General features: G+C 37.4%; 1 protein-coding gene across 7 annotated transcripts in view; it reads left to right on the top strand.

The window, feature by feature from the left end:
• The window catches only part of FAT1 (FAT atypical cadherin 1), a 125,973-nt gene extending 105,030 nt beyond the window's left edge, over positions 1-20,943 (top strand). For 3 of the 7 annotated variants that reach the window (XM_079142335.1, XM_079142333.1, XM_079142334.1), the window contains 13 exons: positions 3,147-3,290; positions 3,834-4,031; positions 4,423-5,224; positions 5,360-5,491; positions 6,742-6,899; positions 7,545-8,007; positions 9,491-9,644; positions 9,801-9,911; positions 11,724-12,355; positions 13,230-13,367; positions 15,876-15,935; positions 18,421-18,456; positions 19,502-20,943. In XM_079142335.1, the coding sequence (XP_078998461.1) occupies positions 3,147-3,290; positions 3,834-4,031; positions 4,423-5,224; positions 5,360-5,491; positions 6,742-6,899; positions 7,545-8,007; positions 9,491-9,644; positions 9,801-9,911; positions 11,724-12,355; positions 13,230-13,367; positions 15,876-15,935; positions 18,421-18,456; positions 19,502-20,130 (3,657 nt within the window). In that variant the 3' untranslated portion in view covers positions 20,131-20,943. Of the gene's footprint in view, positions 1-3,146; positions 3,291-3,833; positions 4,032-4,422; positions 5,225-5,359; positions 5,492-6,741; positions 6,900-7,544; positions 8,008-9,490; positions 9,645-9,800; positions 9,912-11,723; positions 12,356-13,229; positions 13,368-13,854; positions 13,908-15,875; positions 15,936-18,420; positions 18,457-19,501 lie in introns of those variants that run through there. The other 4 variants (XR_013764143.1, XM_079142336.1, XM_079142338.1 and 1 more) reach the window with 4 other exon arrangements.
• The last annotated feature ends 4,398 nt before the right edge of the window (positions 20,944-25,341 follow it).

Here is a 25,341-nt window from a genome sequence, read left to right as displayed (position 1 = left end):
CAGACTCTCTCTTCACTTTATTATTTCCTTTGCTGAGAAGATAGAGTCCATCCCATTTGTTATTCTTGATTTTACTTCTTATACTTCAGAAGTATTGTTAATATGGTGAAATTTGGGCCTACTTTATCTTCTGTTAGGCGCAGGGTCTCTGTTTTGGTGCCTAAGTCTTTGATCCACTTTGAGTTGAGTTTTGTGCAGAGTGAGTGATAGGGCTTTAATTTCATTTTGTTACATGTGGATTTCCAGTTTTCCCAGCACCATTTGTTGAATAGGCTGTCTTTCTCCAGTGAATGTTTTTAGTGCCTTTGTTTAATATGAGATAACAGTATTTATGTAGGTTTGTCTTTGTGTCTTCTATTCTGTACTCCTGGTCTACGTGACTGTTTTGGCATCAATACCATGCTGTTTTTGTTACCATGGCTCTGTAGTATAGTTTATGATTGCTTTTTCTAGTTCTATGAAGAATGTCTTTGGGGTTTTAATAGAAATGGCATTAACGCTTTTGGTAGTATGGCCATTTTGACAGTATTAATTCTGCCTATCCAGGAGCATGGAAGGTCTTTCCATTTTCTGACGTCTTCTTCAGTTTTTCTTTAGTTTTCTGTAGTTTTCATTGTAGAGGTTTTCACCTCTTTTTTTCAGATCGGCTCCCAATTTTTTTTTTTTTTTTTTTTTGAGGCTATTGTGAATAGGGTAGTTTTCCTAATTTCTTTCAGTGGATTCATCACTGATGTATAGAAACGCATTTGATTTATGGGTGTTGATTTTATATCCTGCTTCTTTGCTGAATTCTGGTAGAACTTCTTGGATCTTCTAAATATAGAATCATCTTATTGGCAAATAGCAATAGTTTTGAGTTCTTCATTTCGTATTTGTATCCATTTAATTTCTTTCTCCCACCTAATTGCTCTGGCTAGAGTTTCAAAGATGATGTTGAATAGAAGTGGTGAAAGAGGGCATCCCTGCCTTGTTCCAGTTTTTAGGGGGAATGCTTTCAATTTTTCTTCATTTAGAATGATCTTGGCCTTGGATTTAGCAGATAGCTTTTACAATATTAAGGTATGTTTCTACTGTCCCTAGTTTTTCTAGTGTTTTGAACATGAAGGAGTGCTGTATTTTGTCAAGTGCTTTTTCTGCATCTATTGAGATGATCATATGATTCTTGGCTTTAAGTCTATTGATGTCATGAATTATTATTATTATATTATTACATATTATATATTATATATTTATATATTATATATTTATTATATATTATATATATTACATTATTATTTTATAATAATAATTATTATATTATTATTCAACATATTTCCATATGTTGAACCAACCTTGCATTCCTGGAATGAACCCCCCTCAATAGTGCACCTCTATTGGTGCACTATTGAACATGTTTTTTTTTTTTTTTTTTTTTTTTTATTGTAAACAAATGGGATACATGTTGTTTCTCTGTTTGTACATGGAGTAAAGGCATACCATTTGTGTAATTATAAATTTACATAGGGTAATGTTGTTTGATGCAGTCTGTTATTTTTTCCCTTCCCCCCCACCCCTCCCACCCCTCTTTACCCTCTGTACAGTAGTTCCTTCCTCCATACTTGCCCCCCTCCCTAACCCTAACTCTAACCCTAACTCTAACCCTAACATTATGAACATGGTTTTTGATATGATGGTTTTTAGAGGAAAATGACATATTCAGGTAGAATTACTCAGCTAGTGTTTGGTGATTTTAATCAAACTTAGAGTCAAAAGCTGGCAATCTGATACATACTCTTGCAGATGAGCACAGAAATGATCCGAGGGTCTGAGACAGATGTGAATAACTGAACAGAGGCAAGCCAGGATGATCAGCCAGCCAGCCAGCCCCACCCCCTATTTCCACTCACTGATAGACAGGGATGCATGGAGAGCAGAGCTGCATTACAGAGGTAGTGATGTGAAGAAATGAAGGAAGCCTTGGCTTTGGGAATTAGAGGGGCATAGGCGGTAGTAAAAAATGCAATTTCAAAAGAATCATGGGCCCATCTAAGATTAGAGGAATTTGAGGATATAATGACAGGATAACCTCATTAAAGTTCCATTTTTAAAAAATTTAAGCTGTTTTTCAGAGTAGGGACTTTCCAAGGGTTTGGGAAACATAACTAGGGTTGTTATTCTGCTGGGCAGAGTAAAATTTAGTTTTCTAACTAAAGAACCCTTATCCAACAATATTCTTGTGTTTGTATGAGTGAGCAGAGAAGGAACTGTAGTGTTTATCAAACTGATTTGCCCTCTCAGCCCTTCTTTGTTGGAGCGTTTTGCAAGATTTATGTGCTATAGAACATTGCTCTGGGGTTTAGCTAGTTTCCTGACTTCTTCCACCACTCATTCTAGAATGGAGAGCTTAAGAGGGATCTGTCCTGAGAAGGAAGCTCTCTTACTTGACTTGATTTCTTTTGTAGGAGATCAAAAAGATTATCTTGAGGAATTTAGACAGCTATGATATGGAGGGGAAGGGTGATCTGGTTGGTCCAGAGCAGTCAGCATTCAAGGCTGAGAGGCAGCTCATGCCTGTCCTCTTCTGTCTAAGAGCAAGATTTGGGCCCTAGGAGCTGAGGCCATGGTGCCACACACCTTCGTCCTAGCAACACAGGAGGCTTAAACAGGAGGATCTCAAATTCAACGCCAGCCTGTGAAACTTAGTAAAACCCTGTCTCAAAATTTAAGAAAAGGACTGGGGATGAGGCTTGTGGGTAGAATATTCAGGTTTCATCCCCGGTAATTTGTGCACGTGCATACACACGCATGCACACACGATTTAGGCCCTAGAAAGACTGCCCTCTATGTTATTACTGAAGCAACAGCATTTGAGATATAGTGACATTTTTTCCTGTATCATTTTATTTCTTCTGTCTTATTTCTGTAAATGGAACTGCATATTTTTAAAGAGAAGACATTTCAACAAGGTGAATGTGGTTTTGAGAAGCATTGGAGAGTCTAATCATTATTGGTATCTTTTTCTGTTGAGAAAAACACATTATTTTTAGTTCACTCATTTGTAGGTTAGGGAATTCCCAGATACAGGATACAGCAAATGATGACCGCTAATCCCGATTCATTGGCTTTATGAAAATGAAGGTGCATTTTCTGTCCCCCCTCCCCAAAAGATTTCAGGATACACGCTTACAGTTCAAGCTTCCGATAATGGCAGTCCACCCAGAGTCAACACCACGACTGTGAACATTGATGTGTCTGATGTCAATGACAATGCTCCAGTCTTCTCCAAGGGGAACTACAGTGTGATCATCCAGGTAAGCTTGGAGTGCCAAAGGAGTCGTGGAATCCTTTGGAAATGAGCTTTTTCATTGAGTTCAGTTGCTTATTTGAAATATCTTTCTTTTCCAAAGTCTGTCTCCCCTCTTTTTGTGCTTTGATGTTTACGTATTCTCACTGTCCTAGGACTAAGAGCTTTGCTAGTTGTGTCTTCTTCTCTTGCTTTTCCTTGCTCCCTTCCTCCCCGTCTTGGCCTGGCCTTCGTCTTCCCTCCCACCTCTCCATCCTCCAGTTTTTCCACTGCACCCTCCTCACCCCACCCCTCCTCCTTAACCTTCCGCCTGCTCTCCACACACCCTTTTTCTCACAGACGTTCCTCCCCCTTCCAGCCCTGTCTCCCCACCTCCACCCCCACTGCAATCCTCTCCACTTCACCTCTGTTTTCCCTCTTTCTTTAGGTAGATCATCAATAATATTATATATATATTTTATATAAAAAACCTCAAGTATCCCTTAACTAATAGATTCGGTGATGCTGAAGTATTTTTGTTCTGTGTTGTTCTGTTTTTAATTTGGTGCAGGAAAATAAGCCAGTGGGTTTCAGTGTCCTCCAGCTAGTAGTGACAGACAAGGATTCCTCTCACAATGGTCCGCCCTTCTACTTTACTATTGTGAGTGGAAATGAAGACAAAGCATTTGAAGTGAACCAGCAAGGAATCCTCCTGACTGCAACTGCCATAAAGAGGAAAGTGAGGGACCATTACTTCCTGCATGTGAAGGTATTGAAGTCTTTCTGGTTTAATGGGGGAACCTTAGCGAAGAGCTGCTTGACAGTTACCTTCCTACATTAAATAGCTTACATTTCATGAGAAAACAAAAATTTCTATGATTGTGGTTTTTTTTTTTTCACCTCAACACCTTCATTTTTGTCTCACTGCACTTTGAGGGGACTCCCTTATTCACTTGGTAACTTGATCATCTACAATGATGGAACTGAGTTTCAATCTGAATTAGTGAAAGGCCATTTGTCCTTTTCCTCAACAGGCTTCTTTCTTATACAGAGGAATAGGTATAAAACAGTTGGTGATTTTTTTTTTCTAATTTGAACAATGTAAATGTATTTTTATTATAAACAAGATAAAGACAGTGATTTTTTTTTTTTTCTTGTAGGTGGCAGATAATGGAAAACCTCAGTTGTCATCTTTGACATATATTGACATTAGGGTTATTGAGGAGAGCATCCATCCTCCTGCAATTCTGCCATTAGAGATTTTCATTACTGCATTTGGAGAAGAATACTCCGGTGGTGTCATTGGAAAAATCCACGCAACAGACCAAGATGTGTATGACACTTTAACCTACAGTCTTGACCCCCAAATGGACAACCTGTTCTCTGTTTCCAGCACAGGGGGTAAGCTGATCGCACACAAAAAGCTGGATATAGGGCAGTACCTTCTAAATGTCAGCGTAACTGATGGAAAATTTACCACGGTGGCTGACATCACAGTATACATCAGACAAATAACACAAGACATGTTGAACCACACCATTGCTATTCGCTTTGCCAATCTCACTCCAGAAGAATTCGTTGGTGACTACTGGCGCAACTTCCAGCGAGCTTTACGAAACATCCTGGGTGTAAAGAGGAACGACATACAAATTGTTAGTTTGCAGCCCTCTGAACCTCATCCACATCTGGACGTCTTACTTTTTGTAGAGAAATCAGGTAGTGCCCAGCTTTCAACGAAACAACTTCTGCATAAGATTAATTCTTCTGTGACTGATATTGAGGAAATCATTGGTGTTAGGATATTGGATGTATTCCAGAAGCTCTGTGCAGGACTGGATTGCCCTTGGAAATTCTGTGATGAAAAGGTGTCCATGGATGAAAATGTTATGTCAACGCATAGCACGGCCAGACTGAGCTTTGTGACCCCTCGCCACCATAGAACAGCAGTGTGTCTCTGCCAAGGTAATGCACGTCAGTAAATGAGAACAGGTGTTTCATGTACAGCCTTTGATAACTACAGCATACAGATCGTCTTCTTGAAATTCCTCTTTTTTTTTTCTCTCTCTCTCTCCTCCCCTCTCTTTTATTTAAATAAAGAGGGAAAATGCCCACCTATCCACCATGGATGTGAAGACAACCCCTGCCCTGCAGGATCTGAATGTATTGCTGACCCAAGAGAGGAGAAGTACACCTGCGTCTGTCCTGGGGGCAGGTTTGGTCAGTGCCCAGGTGAGTTCAGTGACTGAGTTTTATTTCAAAAAATCAGTTCTAATATTTCTTAGAAATTTTTTCTTTATTGGAGAAAAATTAATGATGCGAAGCATGTTTATTACAAGTCAAATGTAGAAATGAATAAAGAAAAACGGTAATGACTTTTCCATCCTCTTTTATAACAACATGTTCTGGAATTCAGTTTGATGTTCCCCCTTCTGTATCATCAATGATTGTGTGAATTTTAGAGGTTTATTTTTCCTTTTTCTCTCATCCTCTCTTTTTAAAAATAATTAAAAAAAAAAAAAAAAACTAAAGTAAATTATATCTTACAAGTTCTAACTTCTTGCCTTTTTTTCCACTTAATGTTATTATGGTCATGTTTCCAAGCCAGTACCTGTGAACCTAATTCTCTTTAATAGCTGTGAAATATTTTCTAGCATGACTTTTCTGTGATTTAATCAACATTTTCCTTATGTAGAGAGATTCCAATTGCTCTTTTTGTTTAAAAAAACTCCTTACATATGTATTCTTGTGTTTTATTATTTTCTTTTCTACTACAGTAGTTTCTAAAACCAGGAACTGCTGTGTCAAAGATTTAAGTACTTTTAAAATTTTAAAGATACCATTATGTTAATTTCCCAAAAAGTTGAACCAATTCCTGTTGCTTCCTGTCATGTACAGATATCTCATTGCCCAACCTCTTGTCATTATTGATGGTGTCCAATTTAAAAAAACCTCCCATCTAATGGACACGATTTAATTTTCACTTCTCTGGCTGTTTGTATCTTTTCAGTAGTTACCTTTTCATTAGGTTACCTGTTTTTCATTACCTTACCTGTTTGATTATCTGGGCTACTTGTTTATTACCAACCTGTAGAACACTTTGTACATTATGAGTAGTGACATTCTCTGTGTTATAGTTCCCCCGAAGAATGGAAATTGTTTTCTGTTTTGCCAGAGAAGGTTTACCAAACTACCCAGAGACTATGTAACTATTTTCTGAAATTGTCTTCTAATATTTTCTACTGAATATTGTTGCATTTAGATCTTTTGTTATTTTAGAATTTATTTCTCTGATATAGTGGTCTAATTTATTCTTTCAGATGGGGAGCCAATCCAGGCTATACTGTTAATTAAGTAACTAGATGTTTTGCCAAGGAATTTAATTTTGTAATGTTATAACCTTAAACTTAAAAATCATCATCTAGGAGGAGAACTCATACTTTAAAAAGTATCCTTAAATTTGCTTCTTCTGTGATTCACAGGAAGTTCATCTATAACATTTACTGGAAACAGCTTTGTGAAATACCGTCTAATGGAAAATGAAAACAAATTAGAGATGAAATTGACAATGAGGCTCAGGACCTACTCTACTCATGCAGTTGTAATGTATGCTCGAGGAACTGACTACAGTATCTTGGAGGTAGGTGATCATATAGTTTTAGTTTTACACCTTTAACCATGGCAGCCTTTAAAAAATATAAATTTATTTTGTGTTCTGATTGTTCACTTTTAAAAAATTAAGCAAGATGTGTGAATTCCATATTTAATGACTTCATTGACATTTGTCCAAGTTTTTTACTTTGTGGGATAAAAAGTTCTTTTTTACTTTGCAGTAATATGGAGATTTATTTCGTGTTTACAAAAATTTTTTAGGCATATGTGAGAGTTAATATTCAAACTCTGAATACTGTATGTTATCAATTATAGAGCCAGTTTGTAGAGAGGGCCTACATATATTTGAAGTGATAATTTCCTTTTTTTTAACTTACTGGGTTTTGACATTTAATGCTATATGGTGCTTTGTTTGTGTACAGGTGGTATGTATGGAGAGGGAGTAAAAATTATTCACTTCCATAGTGTTTTTTTGGGTATGTAGTTGGGACTGGAACTTGATACCCCTAAAAGATCCCTTGGACAAATGAGTATGTGTTTTATAGTACTTAAATGCAAGGCCTTACTCTTTCTACCTTCATTTACCAAACATACCTCTCCTATAAATTTTTGGTCAGAGATTATAATTGAAAATTCTATGAAAGTAATATGGAAAGTAATTGTTTTATCGTAGATTCATAATGGAAGACTGCAATATAAATTTGACTGTGGAAGTGGCCCTGGAATTGTCTCTGTTCAAAGCATTCAAGTCAATGATGGGCAGTGGCATGCAGTATCTCTTGAAGTAAATGGAAACTATGCTAGATTGGTTCTAGACCAAGTTCATACTGCATCGGGCACAGCCCCAGGAACTCTGAAAACTCTGAATCTAGATAACTATGTGTTTTTTGGTGGCCACATCCGGCAGCAAGGAACAAGGAATGGAAGAAGCCCCCAAGTTGGTAATGGTTTCAGGGGCTGTATGGACTCCATTTATTTGAATGGGCAGGAATTACCTTTAAATAGCAAACCAAGAAGCTATGCACACATCGAAGAGTCAGTGGATATATCTCCTGGGTGCTTATTAACAGCTACAGAAGACTGCTCAAGTAACCCTTGTCAGAATGGAGGCATTTGCAATCCATCACCTACTGGAGGTAGGCTTTGTTCATATTATTAAAATCCTTAAAATGTTGCATATGTGTACATTTAAGGGGCAGAGCCCTAAATACTTTTGTTTTTCCTCCTTTCATTCAAATAAAATTGTGAAATACTGCAGAAGAAATGAGTAGTTTGCATTATATGAGGGCAGAGCAGGAGCCAGGCATGGTGGCACACATTTGTAATCCCTGTGGCTCAGGAGTCTGAGGCAGGGGGATCGCGAGTTCAAAGTCAGCTGTAGTAACTTATCAAGGCCCTAAGTAACTCAGTGAGACCTTGTCTCTAAATAAAATACAAAAAATGGCTGGGGTTGTGGCTCAGTGGTTAAGCACCCTTGGGTTCAATCCCCAGTAGCCCACCCCCGCAAAAAAAGACAGAGATCTGAGCAGGTCTTAAAATTCTTCCCAACAACTAGGCTGAAGAGATGTGTTTCTCTGGCTGCTGAAGTTCTACAGGCACATATGAGATATTTGAACGCATGTCTATACACGGTTCATCCTGCCCTGGTAACCACAGCCACCTCTGAACTCTTCTTCCAACTCCACAGACATTGACTGTGGAAAACTTAGAACTGTTATCAATTAGTTCTTTTTGGTTCTTTGAACCGCCTTTTATCCAATGGCTCAACACAGAGGTTTCCTAGAGTCTTGCTATCTATTCAAGATGGGAGTGTGATTTTCCAGAAGGCCTCTAACCCTCCTGAAGTACTGCATTATCTGTCTTGAAGCCTTGGCTTAGTGGGGACTCTGGAGCTTCTGTTCTCAGAGTTTCTGTTGGGCCACTTATAATAGAAAATAGTTAGGAAAAAATGACAGCCATCATGCTTTATAAGTAGAGCTTTGTGTAACTGATAGAGCAAAAATTTTCAAAATTATACTGTAAGCGAGATTTCAAAGATATTTGATTATCTGCCATTTTCTTTGGAGAGAGGGTATGTGCACTAAAGCTAATAGAGTAGACCAGCTTATCCTCCCAGTAGCACTCTGAAAATCCCAGTTGTGTACACAATAAGTTTGTATTATGTTTATATAAATTACCTGTCTAAATCAGGGCAGCAAGGAGGCTGGCCTCACTGTGTCACTTTCAGATGAGACTGAAAATCTAAAATCTGAAATGCTTCAAAATCCCAAACTTTTTCAGTGCCAACATGACGTTCAAAAATTTCACATTTTGGAGCATTGTGGATTTTGCATTTCCAGGTTAGGGATATTCAACTAGTATTAATGTAGATTTTCTAAAATTAAAATGCTCCAAAATCTGAAATACTTTTGGTCCCAGCATTTTGGATACTTATCCTATACCAGCAGTGGAAGGCTGTCCATAAGGCTTCTACCCAGAAGGCATGGGAATTTTACCAACTTTTATGGATCTTGGAGGATTAAATCTTCACTTAGATATAAAGGTAAAAACCAGTACAGCAAGAATTATTTTTGAATCATGGAATGATAGGACTGTCTTGTTCCTTTTTTACAAATATAGGTTATTACTGCAAATGCAGTGCCTTATACATAGGGACTTACTGTGAGGTGAGCGTCAACCCATGTTCCTCCAACCCCTGCCTCTACGGTGGTACATGCATCGTAGACAATGGAGACTTCATTTGCCAGTGCAGAGGACTATACACTGGTCAGAGGTATGTATTTTTCTTAAATTTCAGAATGAATTATATTTTTAAATCTTTTGAAATATGTAATTCTGCATGTAAAATATCTCAACATTCTTCATGCATTTGTATTTTGTTTTGTTATAGACTCATGTAGTTTATGCATATTTTTCCTTTATTCTTCAGATGCCAGCTTAGTCCTTACTGCAAAGATGAACCCTGTAAAAATGGTGGGACATGTTTTGACAGTTTGGATGGTGCTGTTTGTCAGTGTGATTCAGGTTTTAAGGGAGAAAGGTAAATGGTTTCTTTCAAGATTTGTATTTCCACCTTTTAGTGGTATTATATTCATTAGCAGACACAACCAGCCTTCATTAATTTAGACTTCTTTGCTTCAGAGATGGATAATCCTCATTGACAATTTTATGATTTATCTTCTTACTCTTGAGATAAGAGAAAATACAAGCGGATTAATACATATTATGCTTGAAAAAACCTACCTCTGTACTTCAGAGGTTTTATTTATAAACAAAGAATGTATGTACTCTTGCAGGCAGCAAATGCTTGCAGTGAGTTTATTGTTTTCTATAGCAGATACCTCTGAAGCCGAACTGTTCATCTTCGAGAGCAGTGATAATGACGTTTTATCATCATATGTTATAACTAACATATATAGAGATTTAGAAACTTTTTTCAACTCTCATTTTGTAATCCTTACCCTAATTCTAAGAGGTGATTACTATTTTCTAAGTGATACAAATGAGGCATGTTATACACCCCTTCAAAAGAGTGGATGAGAGATTTTAGTTCAGATGCCATTTTTTTCAACTTTTTAAAAGTTATGTATCTATCTTAGTTGTCAGTGGACCTTTATTTTATTTTATTAATTCATATGCAATCCTGAGAATTGAACCCAGTGCCTCACACGTGCCAGGCAAGTTCTCTACCACTGAGCCACACACAACTCGAGATGCCATTTTATGTTAGACTTTTCAGTTTAACAAAATTCCTCAGCACATGTTGTCTATAAGTGCCTAGAGTAGCTTATTTATTTATTTGTTTGTTTAGGTACTGGGAATTGAACCCAGGGGCACTTGACCTCTTAGTCACATCCCCAGCCCGTTTTTATGTTTTATTTAGAGACGGGATCTCATTGAGTTGCTTAGGGCCTTGAAATCCTCCTGCCTAAGCCTCCCAAGCTGCTGGGATTACAGGCATGCGCCACCATGCCCAGCTCGCGTAGCATATTTAAATAAGTCTTTGCTATCAGTCTTATTAGGCTGTTGGTGGCCACACCTTGCAGGTGTTCCCATATAGTTTTGCTCTTGTAGTATGGTAATCCTGTGTTTTGCCTCTAGTCACATGGTCTTAACTCATAAAGTGACTTTCCTAATTCTAGTCAATGAATACTCTTAGCATATTTGAAAAAAATATATATCATTAATCAGAATTTTTATATCAGAGTATGAGGGATGATAAATAGATAAACTTGATTGAAGGAGGAGGGAAGATTTCACAAATGGCAGGCAGATCTGCATAGGTATACAACATGGCCATGTTTGGAAAGGCAGGGGGGACTTGCTTGTGACTTATCCTGAGGGGTGAGGAGCCTAGGAAGGTTTTCAAAGGGGATAACATTTTTAAATGGAAGCATAGAGCTTTCTATGGTTTTACAATGTTTTATGGAACTCTCATATTCCCAAACACAAACATTTTCTTAGAAATTTAATCTAGTCTATTATAAGAGTTTGCAACATACTGGGAATTTTTCAAAATGCACATTCTAAATTTCTGAATGATAGCTTATCTGTGAGAACTAGTTCTCACAAACTGATGTTTGACTTATGGGGTTGATTTAGTAATTTGTCGAATCCTTAAAAAAATAGTTAAATATTGACTTGATAAGTTCATCTCCCAAATACGTATACATTCAAAGCATAAAATCAAATGATTAAAGATCTATGGTTGTTGTTACTGTTGATATTTGTGTTCTGGTTGTTCCATACTTGATTTTATTCTGGCATGTCTTAGTAAGGAAGGATTTTAGCATTAGTCTCTGAAGGGTCATAGGTCTGACATATCACAAACACCTCTCCACTTTCTTGGCAGGTGTCAGAGTGACATTGATGAGTGTGCTGGAAACCCCTGTCGGAATGGGGCCCTCTGTGAGAACACACACGGCTCCTATCACTGCAACTGCAGCCAGGAATACAGAGGAAAACACTGTGAGGAGGCGGCTCCCAATCAATACGTGTCGACTCCATGGAACATCGGATTGGCCGAAGGCATAGGAATTGTGGTTTTCTTAGCAGGGACATTTTTACTTGTGGTGGTGTTTGTCCTCTGCCGAAAAATGATTAGTCGAAAGAAGAAACACCAGGCTGAACCAGAAGACAAACACCTGGGACCAACCACAGCTTTCTTGCAAAGACCATATTTTGATTCAAAGCTAAATAAGAACATTTATTCAGACATACCACCCCAGGTGCCTGTCCGTCCTATCTCCTACACTCCAAGCATTCCAAGTGACTCTAGAAATAATCTGGACAGAAATTCTTTTGAAGGATCTGCTATACCAGAGCATCCCGAATTCAGTACTTTTAATCCTGAGTCTATGCACGGACACCGGAAAGCAGTGGCTGTCTGCAGCGTAGCACCAAACTTGCCTCCCCCGCCTCCCTCAAACTCTCCTTCTGACAGTGACTCGATACAGAAGCCTAACTGGGACTTCGACTATGACGGTAAGAAAAACCGTTTTCATCTCACTAAGATGTTACCGAGATAAACAGTGAAATTATAAGTTCTGCCACTGCCACTGGTGATTCAAGTCAAAACGTGGAGACTCTGTTAGAAATATATATGCTTAAAATCTGAAAGCCTTATGATTTGAGAAACTTTTTTGGATTCTTGAATTCTAACTCAGCATCATGGCTGTGGTGTTATTTTAATGAATGTTCCAATTATTATTCCAGTGTCATGTTCCAGTTAATGTTCTGAAAAAATCATTTCATTTTTGTAACTGATAAAAACTCTCAACTGGATCTTTGGGGGCTTATTATAATAAAAAGTAATAGAAGGGGAGCATTTCCACATTAGAGTTATTTTTTAATATGACCAGAAGAAATAGCAGTATTTAAATGACCAACTTAACGTTTATTTTAATGCTTTCAAAAAAAGCTCTACGTGCTTTCTACCCCTCCTCCCCTCCTACTGGGGATGGAGGCCAGGGCACTCTACCATAGGGTTTTGCTAAAGTTGCCTTAGGCTGTCTTGAACTCGTGATCCTCCCCAGCCTCCCAGATAGCTGGGATTACAGGCCCTCACTGCCACACCTAGCTTCTGTGTACCATTATAAAATAAAATTCAAGTTTTGTTTTTTGCTTTCTAACAATATCCATAAGTCTGTTTATGGAGAAATTCTGTTCTTTGAATATCACAGAATATTTACACACTTTTGGGGGGGGGGGGGGTTTGTTGTTTCTTTGTTTCTCTTTTTTTTATTTCAGTGGTTTGTTGATTTGAATAAATTTTAGGCAGTCACTTGGTAAAGCACAGCAAAGAACTGAAGAGTCCTGGCCCACATAGAACTTATTGTCCGTCTCTCATCTCCTTTAGCTAAAGTGGTGGATCTCGATCCCTGTCTTTCCAAGAAGCCTCTAGAAGAAAAGCCTTCTCAGCCCTACAGTGCCCGGGAGAGCCTGTCTGAAGTGCAGTCTCTTAGCTCCTTCCAGTCTGAATCATGTGACGACAATGGTGAGTGTGGTCCCTGGCCTGTTGTGCACAGTGCTGCTCGAGCTGTGTCACATAACAGTGTGGATGCACCAGGCCCCCAGTTAAGTCTTAAAGTATTGCCGTATTTCTCTTGGACCACCTTTAAGCAATACCTGTACACACTTGCATGAACATCTGCTGGGGAAAATACTAAAGAGTTTCTAATGAATAGGTGTTTTGACTGTAGCAACATGTCAGCAGTAATAGGGAAGAAAATACAATTAACTGAAAGATCATTTCTGTCTTATTGACTAATCTTGTGTTCCTTTTTTTTTTTTTTTGCATAACAATAAATGTTGTGGAAGTTTTATGGGTTTTGTAAAAAGTCCTTTAGATTTTTTGACTACACAACATGCACCACATACACATGCATCCTTTAAAGAAGCGATGTGAAGTGTTCAATTTCAGTCTCACCTTTGGTATTACAAGGTTTTATTTGTCTCTTCCCCCAACTCCACTGCGGCCCCAGCTCCCATTTGGATCAGAGCGTACTGACTGAGAGCACAGTTTAAGAGATTGCTAGTAAGTTTGATTATATTTCTAACGGAGAAAATTTGACAGTGGGATCCGTGGCATCAGTTATATTTATCTGATTTCCCTAGGGTAAATTGCTTTGATAACCAGCTTTGCCTTATTTACACATACCAGTAGAGAAATTGTCAATATTCAGTGACACAGTAAAATGAAGTTTTAGTGCAAATTTTTGAATCTCAAATTTGTGGGTTTAACCATAATTTTTTTTCTTGCATGAAAATCTAAAGATTACATATTATAAATATTTTATTGGTGGAAAGAAACAATAAAATAATTATGTGATCCTAAGTAATAAAGTCCATAATCTAGAGTAACATAGTTCATAATACATTGCATCTTTATAGTTCATAAATCCACATTGTCCATAATACATTGCAGAACTCTTTTCCAAACTAAAGATGACCAGTCATTTCTGATTTTAAGCATGTTTTATGTGCTATCAGCGTGTACCTGTGTTGTGTGTAATGGAGTATATGGATATATCTTCACTTGTTAATCAATAAAAACAAATCAGAACTATTTCTCCCATTAGTTTCAATTCTAAAAAGTTTATATTGCCAGTAATTCACATTTTGATCCTTAAATGTTCTTCATAAATACATTTCAGAATGTTGTCAGTAGTTTTCTTTCTTTTTCTAATTGTTTTTGTTGGAACCACATTCTTCTTACTAATACTTATAAATTCTTTGAACATATTATGACCAGATTAGTTATAAAAATTAATTACCAGTTAATACAGTATGAGGAAAAGACAGGAGTGGTTATATTTTAATAATCACCCTAATATAATCATTCTCAATCAGAAAGTTTAAGTCTGTGCTGAGTCTGTACTTACACATTTTATTAATAGTTTTCCAAGCCTATTGAAACAGTTTATCACAAACCTAGTGGCTCAAAACCTCAAAAATAATTATCTAATAGTTCTGTGGTTTAAAGAAATCCACTACGCATTGCCCTATGCTCAAATCATGGTGTCAGTAGGGCTCCCGAATTCCTCTGAAAGCTCTAGGAGAAGAATCTGTGCTTCCTTTTCTAGCTTCTTGAGGAGGCCCACATCTTTTGACTCACGGCTTCTTCATCTTTCAAAGGCAGAATGTCTTGTCACTGACCGTTCATCTATAGTCATAGCTCCTTCCAGCCACAGCTGGGAAAGGTCCTTCCCTTTTCCTTGCAGACACCCTTATTAATTCATTCAGCTCACCCAGATAACTCAGGAGAGTCTCTCCATCCCCCCGTTATGAGGTCCTTAACCATGTTGGTAAAGTTCCTTTTGCCATATATGTTAACATTTTCACAGGTTCCCAGTTTCACGATGTGAACATTTTGGGGGGCCATCCGTCTGCCCATCACGTGCATACTTATTTATCATGGCACAGAGATTTTAAAACAATCTGTTACACAAATGAAAAGGGAATTTACCCAGGAAACAGCCAAATATTTTGTACTTCTCTGCTGGTATGTTTGCTCACCAGCTGTTAGTCCATCTGCAGTAAGATAAGAAATGATGGGGGTGTGGGGGGAGAACAAAGAAGCACATAACCAATTTTGTATTTTTTATTGCATATGCATTTTCTTAAATTTCTTTACTCTTTAATATGAAATCATTTATTTGTCCGAGATATTAAAATAAGAATTTGCCCAACATGACCTGTAATTACAATCATGAGAAATTTTATAGCTCAAAAGATTTCCTAAATTTCACTAAAACAGTTGCTTTATTCCTTTCATTAACAATAATGAATATATATATCTTGATTAGAAAAGACTCTGAGACATAGCAAACAGCAAGAGTGCAGGGGTCATGCATAATTATATGGTTGTACTAGAGCTTTCTGTTTTCCACATTTTTAAATTAAAAGGCAGAAATTGCATAATATTAAGAAATTATAGTTCGTACTCTGTTTTCTAATTAACTGAAGATTTTCCTAATTGACTCCTTTTGTACCTTTTCACAAGCTTCCATAGTGACCGTAATACACCTTGTCAATGCTGTAGTTGACACGGTGACTAAAGAAGGTATAGTCATAAATGCTTGTGCTTTGTGTTTCTGTTGTACACTGACTGTAAAAATGGAGCCTGTGCTTTGCCTGTTGTAATGTCTTGAAAAACAGTTTGTGGTTTTGGGAGGTTCAGTTTTAGTATTTTTAATTTGCGAGGGTGTGTGTATTCACAGTACAGGGGTATCGCAGAAACATTTCATTGGGCATTACATCTTTTTGTTAGTTTTCACCATTCATAGTGATTCATCCTGACATCAGAAGTAACCCATGGGATTCTGAGAACTTATCTTTATGTGGTACAATGCCAAGAAATTGAGAAGTAATTTTATCTAAAAGTTTTAAGAGAAAAAACTCTTCCTGTGAACAGGAATAGAACTGATAACCACAAGACTTTTCTAATTACCTAAAACTGACTCCTGACTTTTGATTTTTCTCTGAGTGTGATCAAAGAAAATGGCCAAACATAGTAGGAGGCATATTTTCATAACTGATTTAGTGAAAACCATTTAATTTGAAGCTATATCTGTTTAGAATTATAAGAAAGGACATAGAACACACCTTGCAACTTAGTGTAGTTTTTTTTTTTTTTTTTTTTTTTTTTTTTTTTAGATTTCTTATTTATACATGGTGCTACTGCAAGTTAGAGTAACACTTGAAAGGCACAGACTAGTAGTTTTAAAACTGCAATGCAGATCACATCACCTGGAGGACTTGCTCAAAGCCTGATTGCTGGTTCCCAGCACCAGAGTTTCTGATCAAATAGGTCTGGGTTGGGCCTTGAGAATTTGCATTTTTAACAAATTTCCATTTAACTCTAAAGTCCCTGATTTAGGAATTATAGTCTTAAGAGTTGACTTAACGTAGGCCGTCGAGAGCATCCAACCAGGCGGTATACACACCTGGAATCCTGGCTACTTAAGAGGCTGAGCCAGTAGGATGGCAAATTTGAGGCCAACCTTGGCAGTTTAGTGAAATCCTGTCTTAATATTAAAAATTTTTTAAAGTGCTGGAAATGTAGGTCAGTGGTAAAGTGCTCCTGAGTTCAATTCCCTGCCCACCCCACCCCAAATATATGCAAACAACCATCACTAAAGTTCAAGGAATTCTTTTTGCTAGAAATGGATGCCGTCAAGATTTAGGATAATTTTCTTTGCCAGATTTGAGAGGAAGGGGTAGGGTTTGAGGTTTCAGTGTCATTGAAGATACTGATGCTGCTTAGATTTACTTACCATAAAAAGTACCATGTTTTTATTTAGAGACTCAGAAGGCTATCTTTATTTTGTCTTAGGGAATTTTAGTTTTAACATAATGACATTCCAACATTTTAAACACTGATTTAAACAGTTCCTTCACTGCAGTCTCCTTCACTGAAAAATTTCTAAGTATAAATTGAATTTAAAATTGAAAGCTAGCTTAAATTCTAAAGATTATTAAGCACTTATTTAGTTACAAAATTGCCAATCTTCATTTTTTGAAGGAATTGCTACATTTTTAATAACAAAATCGTACAGATATGTTTCATAAATACTGGTTTATTGGACTTTTAGAACCATCAGTCTTCATTTTTTTATTTGAATTCCTAGAAAAGAAGCCTCAATAAAATATTGTTTGTTCCAAATTAGTTTATTATGTACATGGGTTTTCAAGTACTTCTTAGAGTGCATTGGAAGCATTGGTCTTACTTAGAAAAATCACTAAAGTGACCCTGTTTCTACCATGATTACTTCGTCTACAGTTATCAGTAGTACCTAACAGCATTTGACTACAGTTGTTTAATCTTCATAACAACTAGGGGGTTTTTCGAGCCCTTTTGAAAGAGAGAACCCAAAGCTTAGCCATGTCCCATGACCCTGAGATTTACATCTATTTCCTTTGACCTAGCACTAGAGTCCTGTATATAAATGCCATCCCTGAAACAGCAGGTATAATTATACTTTTGGGGGGAGGAGGTTGAGGAATAAGTGTAGCTACCGATCTCCCTAGGGAAAGATTAACAGCATAAATATAAAATCACATTGAATGTTGGATAAGCTTTGGAGAGATTTCAGCTTTTAGTTACGTATAACTAAGTTTATGACTTTTATACATTTCAAGGTTATAGCATGCTGTCAAGTTGCACATTATGTAGTGTTACATGTATTCAGATAATCACCCAAGTAACCTGATCAGTTTGTGTTTTTTAGAACCTGTAGATTTTATTTATTCCTAAGAAAATTCTGTTTTCAGGTTTAGATTGCCAGGAACAAGGAAAGTAAAGTCAAATGTGTTTGAGTTCCTGGCAAAGCCTCTGGTCCATCATCATTCATCTTCTTCCGCTTCCATTTTATGTGTGCTACATTAATTTTTCAGCCACTTGGAATTTTTATAGATAATGGTGTAAAGACATAGCATATGGCTGACTGGGCCTTTCCAGTTTACAGTGTACTGTGTACTTTATTGCCTTTTCAGCTATCTGTTTTAATTATCAATGTTTTCTTTTCTTTCTACTCTGCCACCAAAAGAATCTTTGGCTGCTCCTGACCTCAGCAAATCAAGAGGTGACTTATGCATGCCAGTTGTTCATTGATAATCACTAAAAGTAACTGGTAACGATTTGATCCCAGTGCTGACTTGCTTCACTTGGTTGCTCAGTGTTTGCAGCAGCAACCTAGTCCGTGGTTGTTGTGCACTGCTTTCTAAGTACGCATTGCCTAACCTTTTCCTAGCTGTTAAAGGATTTTTAAAATCCTAAGAGCGGGGTGGGTAACCCAAAATGAAGAGGTGTTTCTTTAAAAAAAAAAAAAAAAAGATACTTTTATATAGTCAAACAATCCTCAGCCCTTTCAAAAATAGCAAAGATCGATTGTTGTAGTCTGTCAAAAACAGTTCTGTTTTTCAAGACTTGTTTGTATTTTTGCTTGATTTGGAAGCATGCTTTGAAACATACCTGTGCTACTATAATTCATTGTTTTCCTTAGGACTAATGAAAAATAGTACTGCTTTTAAATACTACATTTACTAAGTTATTGTAAAGGAAGCTTATTTTCTAAATTTAACACATTCAAGGGTACTTTTACTATTTTGACAAGTACTTTTATTATTTTAACTAGTATGTTTTCGTGACAAGTAGTTCAGATCAAGTGACATTTGATAGTTAATAGACTGGAGCTTCCTTGTTTCTGAAGGGAAAAACTTCTTAACTCATGTCCTAAGACAGAGCTAATATTTTGTTCATATAGAACAATGATTTCTAAATTACACAAAGTAGTTTGAAAGGGTAATGGAGTTGTTTGTAGAAAAGTGCATGTAATTTGGATGCTACATACTGCTTTTCTTAGAACTCTGTTTCTTTGAATATTAGGTGTGTATTAAAACTACTAGTTCATATTTTAGAAACAGAACCAGGTTCATAAAGATCTTCAGAACTGGGTCAGGGTGGGGCATTGTATTCAGGGCAAAGACAAGGGTTTCCAAAGTGATGTGCTTTGAATGAATGCATAAATTCTTTTGCTTCTCTGTGTCTTTGAAACATTGAGCTCTTTTTCCAAAGCACAAAATCTAGGAGAAAACACATTGAAATCTCTTGTTTTCTTTTCTACCAAGGGTACCACTGGGATACATCAGATTGGATGCCAAGTGTTCCTCTGCCAGATATTCAAGAGTTCCCCAATTACGAGGTTATTGATGAGCATACACCCCTGTACTCAGCAGATCCAAATGCCATCGATACAGACTATTATCCTGGAGGTTACGACATTGAAAGTGATTTTCCACCACCTCCAGAAGACTTCCCTGCACCTGATGAATTACCACCATTGCCTCCAGAATTCAGCGATCAGTTTGAATCTATACACCCACCTAGAGACATGCCTGCTGCAGGTAGCTTGGGGTCTTCGTCCAGAAATCGGCAGAGGTTCAACTTGAATCAGTATCTGCCCAATTTCTATCCTGTCGATATGTCTGAACCTCAAAACAAAGGCACTGGTGAGAATAGTACTTGTAGAGAACCCTATGCCCCTTACCCTCCAGGGTATCAAAGAAACTTTGACTCCTCCACTGTAGAAAACATGCCCATGTCTGTGTACACTTCCACAGCTTCCTGCTCCGATGTGTCGGCGTGCTGTGAAGTAGAGTCTGAGGTCATGATGAGTGACTATGAGAGTGGAGATGACGGCCACTTTGAAGAGGTGACAATTCCTCCACTGGATTCTCAACAACATACAGAAGTCTGACACTCAAACTCCCCCCCAAAGTGCCTGGACTTTATCGAACCTAGAGATTATATCAATAATCTGCATTGTTCTTTGCAGCAGTGCTTAAGCGCTTTTTTTCGGTGAGCTAAAATGGGCATGGCTGCACTGAATCATGCGCTTCTTGACGTTAGCCATTTCCAGTGTCCTAACCCACTGTAATTGGATGAGATTTCATTGGCTGTGCCATTTCTGAACATCTTTTTGTATTTACATTGTCTGTTAAAATAATGAAGCGAAAATAAGTCCTACCATCTTGTTAGCATGGTTCGTGTATTTATATAGATTTGATTATTTTAATTTTCCTTTCTCTTTTTTTTGTAAATTTTATGTACAGATTTGATTTTTTCATAGTTTTAACTAGACTTTGGAGACACTTTGTGCATTTGTTTTCAGCTGAATTTTGGTGGTATTAAGTGTCATTACCTAGCACCCTGATTCTTTACTATAACCAGGGTTTCACTATATGTTCTTTTCCACTGAAGTATGACATTTCATTAACACATTTCAATATAGTCATTTATTTCTAGCTGTACATATAGGATGAGGGAAAATCTGATACATGGACATGTCTTAAATGGGTTGCTGTATTTTAGAATTATAAACATTTTTCATTATTGGAAAGTGTAATGGGGACCTTCTGCAGACCTGTTTAGGACCAAAACCACCATGACACAGTTTTTATAGTGTCTGTATATTTGTGATGCAATGGTCTTGTAAAGGTTTTTACTGAAAACTACCATTAGCCAGTCTTTCTTACTGACAATAAATTATTAATAAAATACTTTAGCTTTATTGACTGTTTTTCCTCTGTACTTGTATTTCTGTTCAGGATTCAGTTGCTGTATTGAGGAAAGCATGGATATAGAGATATTCTCTCCTGTGGCTTAAATGGGAAAGACGCCAGAACCCAGCAGTACTTACAGACGTAGCCATTAGGTGGCAGTATGTGGCTATTAAAGCATAACTTCTATAATGAATTATTTTCTTACTAAAACTTTAAAGAATATTTTCTTTTATTTGGTCTTCAATGTATTAATAATTATTCACAATAATTTTAAAGCACCTTTTTTTTAAATGATTTATATAAAAATTCTGTTGTCAGAAACTTATACTTAAGATTTCATGTAAAGCCAGGCACGTTGGTGCATGCCTGTAATCCCAGTGGCTCGGGAGGCTGAGGCAGGAGGATCTCGAGTTCAAAGCCAACCTCAGCAAAAAGGAAGGTACTAAGCAACTCAGTGAGACCCTGTCTCTAAATAAAATACAAACTAGGGCTGGGGATGTGGTTCAGTGGTTGAGTGCCCTGAGTTCAATACCCAGTACACCACCCCCCCAGGGAAAAAAAAAAAAAAAGATTTCATGTGAAATCCAGAAACTATTTTCCATGTGGTTTTATGCAGTCAAAATTTATCCATCCATCCAACAAGTGTTTATGGAATACTATGTGCCAGTCACTGTGATATGAATAACAAAGAATCAAACTTTCCTAAAACTTCGGAAAGCCATCATTTTTCCTTTAAATAGGCCTACTTCATTTTTATCAAATGATACACTTGCAGTTTCTAACCTCTACGAGAACTGACATTGGTAATGAAATAGCAGTCCTGTGCACTCTACTGTGACCACTTAACAACTCTAAGCTATTTCCCCCTTTCATATTTTCAAAGTATATTTTATTTCTTGAATTACTGAATTTAGAAATTGCCTGTTGCCTCTAAATGATGTTGGAGGAAGACCGTTTAACCTAACAAACTTCCATTACTCTTGTTATCCTTCCATTAGAAAGAAATTCATAATTGCAAATCCAGCATAATTTTTGGATTAATCCACATAGTATTTTCACTGTGTCAATTGCATTAGTATTAACTGTTGAACTAAGTGATGTGTGATGCTTACTTCCAATTGACTTTGCAAATTTCTCATTCTTAAACAGTTGACTTAATTTTTTTATTTTATTCATTTTTTTTTTAAGATGTGACCATTCATACAAAAATATTTGTGTACTATTCTGTTGAAACAGTCAAAATTCTCTGCCTTGTGGGCCTTACATTTGGTGGGGACATTTGGTGGTCAATAAATAAAATATATAATATTCTATGGAGTAACAAGGACTAAGAAAAATTTGGATTTGGGAACCAAATGTGTATAATGGGAAAGAGGTGAACAGTTTGAGAAACCATCTATTGACAGGTTCCATTTGCATAAAGTCCTAAAATTGATTAAGAGGGAAGGTATATGGCTCTCTCAGGAATGAGCACTCCAGGCAGAGAACAGCTAGGATACAAGGCCTGAAGTTGGAATGTCAATAGAAAAGTCAAAGATAAAGAAGAGACGAGTTTGTCATGTCTTTCATACCCAAACTATTAGAAAATCTGTCAGTTCCTTTTTTTCGTTGGCCATTGGCCTCATGCGGCCCTTCTCCCTGGGGACCCAGTCAACCTGGAATGTCTGCAGTGGTGGAACTTCCCTTTGTTGTCACCTGTAGTATCTCACTCTGGACTCCATGCCTTTGTCTTGGCTTAACTCTCGTTTTGATGGAATACATCCTGATTTTTTTCTGACAAGGACTGCCTGAGAGGTCATTTTTGTGTGTGTGTGACTTTCTATTTCTGAAAATGCCCTTATCCCTCTCTAACAGTTGATTAATAAATAGATGTGGTCTAGATTTCTGGTTTGTCAGTAAATCTCATTCAGAATTCTGAAATCATTGAATCACTGTCTTCCAGCTTCCCATGTTACCGTTCCCTGTTTATTATTTGTGACCCAATATTATTCTCACAAATCTTTTGAGATTTTCTTTGGGGAACATCCATTTTTCCTCTCCAATGGTGTAGATTTCCTGAAAATATGTCGTAGTGTGAGCCATTTCCCTTCATTTGTATTGGTACTCAGATTTAATTGTGGAAATCCACATTTGGGGGAATGTGTTATTTCTTTGATAATTTTTTATACCTGTTTTCTCAGTTCTCTAATACTTGAAACTATAGGCTATTTGACTTGCTAAATAGATCCTCTCATGTTTTAATCGAATTCCATTTGTCCCTCATTGTTTTTTTGCTCTACTTCCAAAAAGATCCATTCCACTTTCATCTTCCATTCCTTCTGTTAAAAACTAATGTTTCAACTCACATATTTTTAATTTGTAAGAGTTTGTTCTGATTATTCCTATAGGCATTTTTTTCCCCTATTACTTGGATCCCTGGTATCTCATTTTTCTAACTGTAATATTTTTAGAGTACTCTTCCTGGTTACCTGCTCCTCCCGAGCTGCTTTTTATTCTTCCTTTGCCATTGGAAGCTCTCCTCTGAGCTGAAGAAAGCTGCAGGTGAAGCTTGCTGACTCCTGGGCTTTCCTGCAAGAAGGGGTGACAAGCAGTTTGCTTTGCCCCTTTGCTGCAGGTCTTCTCCTTGAAGAGACAGGTTTCTCTAGAGGAGGGGAGGGATCTTTCTCCAGCCTGAGGAATGTTGCTCTTTGAAGTCAGCTAAGGGAAATGAGGGTTTTATCATTCGCTTAGTCATGGGGACTTCCTGCTTCCTTCACTCTGTCCTTTGTCTCCCAGTCCACCCTGGAGAGAGTACACAGCCCTACAGCTCCCCTGCTGTTCCCCTCTTTGTTTATCTCCTTCCTATTGTGCATAACAAATTGACCTGTTATCAAGGTCCTTTGCAGGCAGTTTCCTTCTCTGCTGAGACATTACTTCTCACTTCTACCCATTGTCCATTTGAAATTGACAATACCTCTGGTTGCATTAAAAGTGGAGTTCCCTTTTAACTCTGTCCCCCTTTTTCTTTTTTTGTCCCCCTTTTTCTGTTCTGAATTTTTTCTTTAATCGTATTTATTTTAAACTTTGTTGTTGGATGATTTTCAGGAAAAGAAAGAGGGCAGAGATTTTAATACTCTACCATCTTAAACTGCAGGTCTGTAATAAGCTCTTAACCATTGTTTTCTAGTTCTGGAAAGAATCAATATATGAATTTTCTATTTTACCATGGCAAATTAGCGTATATTTAGTGACTTAAAATAACCCCAATTTATTAGCTCTAGTTTTGTAGATCAGAAGCCCCTGGCATGGCATGAATGGGTTCTCTGCTCAGTTTCTCTAGACTGAAATCAAATTGTCAGCTGGTTTGTGGTTTTGTCTGAGATCTCATCTGTCCCCAGGGAGAAGAGATGTCTCCAGAGAAGGGTCCGGGGAGTTCCCAGAGGGGGAATTCAACTTGGGACCAGCAGGGTTTTTGGCATAAGTGACAGAAAAGAATTTCCGCACAAGCCAGACAAAGGCACAGACAGAGGTTTATTTAGGAAGGTAGATAAACATACAAGGGAGAATGCGGGCTGTCTCAAGTAAGAAGCAGCCCTGACTTAAATGTTGGCTGGGGAGCCAACATTTATAGAAGGGCTGTATCAGGCCGGACTGGACGTGGATCATCCTGGGTAGAGCTGCACAATTTCTTGCTTGTATATTCTCCTCATTTTACAAGGGCGTGTTGTTCAAGATTTACAACTATGCTTTTTACATCTCGATGGCTTGTGGGTGTTTCCTTTAAGATTCAGTATTTCTCTCTCCTAAATCCCTATCTCAGGTCCTCTCCAAGCTCTCATGGTTGTTGGGACAAGTTGGTTCCTTGGAATTCTAGAACTGAGGTCCTCTTTTCCTGTTCTCTGGCCTGAGGTTCCCTCTTTCTTGACAGTTTCTTTGCTTGGGTTTGGCCCTCTAACAACATGGAGGCTTGCCAATCTCTGGCTTCGGAAAGAGCTCTACCTGTTATAAGATTTCACCTGACCCACCCAAGAGATTAGAAATCTTCCTTTAGAACAACTGAAAGTCGGCTGATTAGTGTCCTAATCCTGGGAATTTCCCATCACATTCACTAGTCGCATCCATACTCATGAAGGTAAAAATACAGTGTCCCCAGGAGTCATCTTAGAATTCTCCTATCCCATTTGACAGTTATTTCTTCCTATTTCTTGTTTGGGTTTTTTTTGTTGTTGTTTTGTTTTGTTTTTTTAATTGAAGACTATTTGCATTGTATTTTAGTTTTTCAAGATAGCATCTTTTGAGCTAATTGGAAGTGACTAAACTATTTGAGGTCTCAAAGTCATTCTTCAAAACTTTCCTTTGACATAATGGAAGAGTTAAAGCCTATCACATACAATTAGTGCATGCTACCAGTGTGGATCCTAAAAGCC

The sequence above is a fragment of the Sciurus vulgaris genome (genome assembly GCF_902686455.1).
Source record: "Sciurus vulgaris genome assembly, chromosome: 5".
NCBI lineage: Eukaryota > Metazoa > Chordata > Mammalia > Rodentia > Sciuridae > Sciurus > Sciurus vulgaris.
Note: the sequence above shows the minus strand (reverse complement) of the source record. Positions and strands in the feature narration are given on the sequence as shown.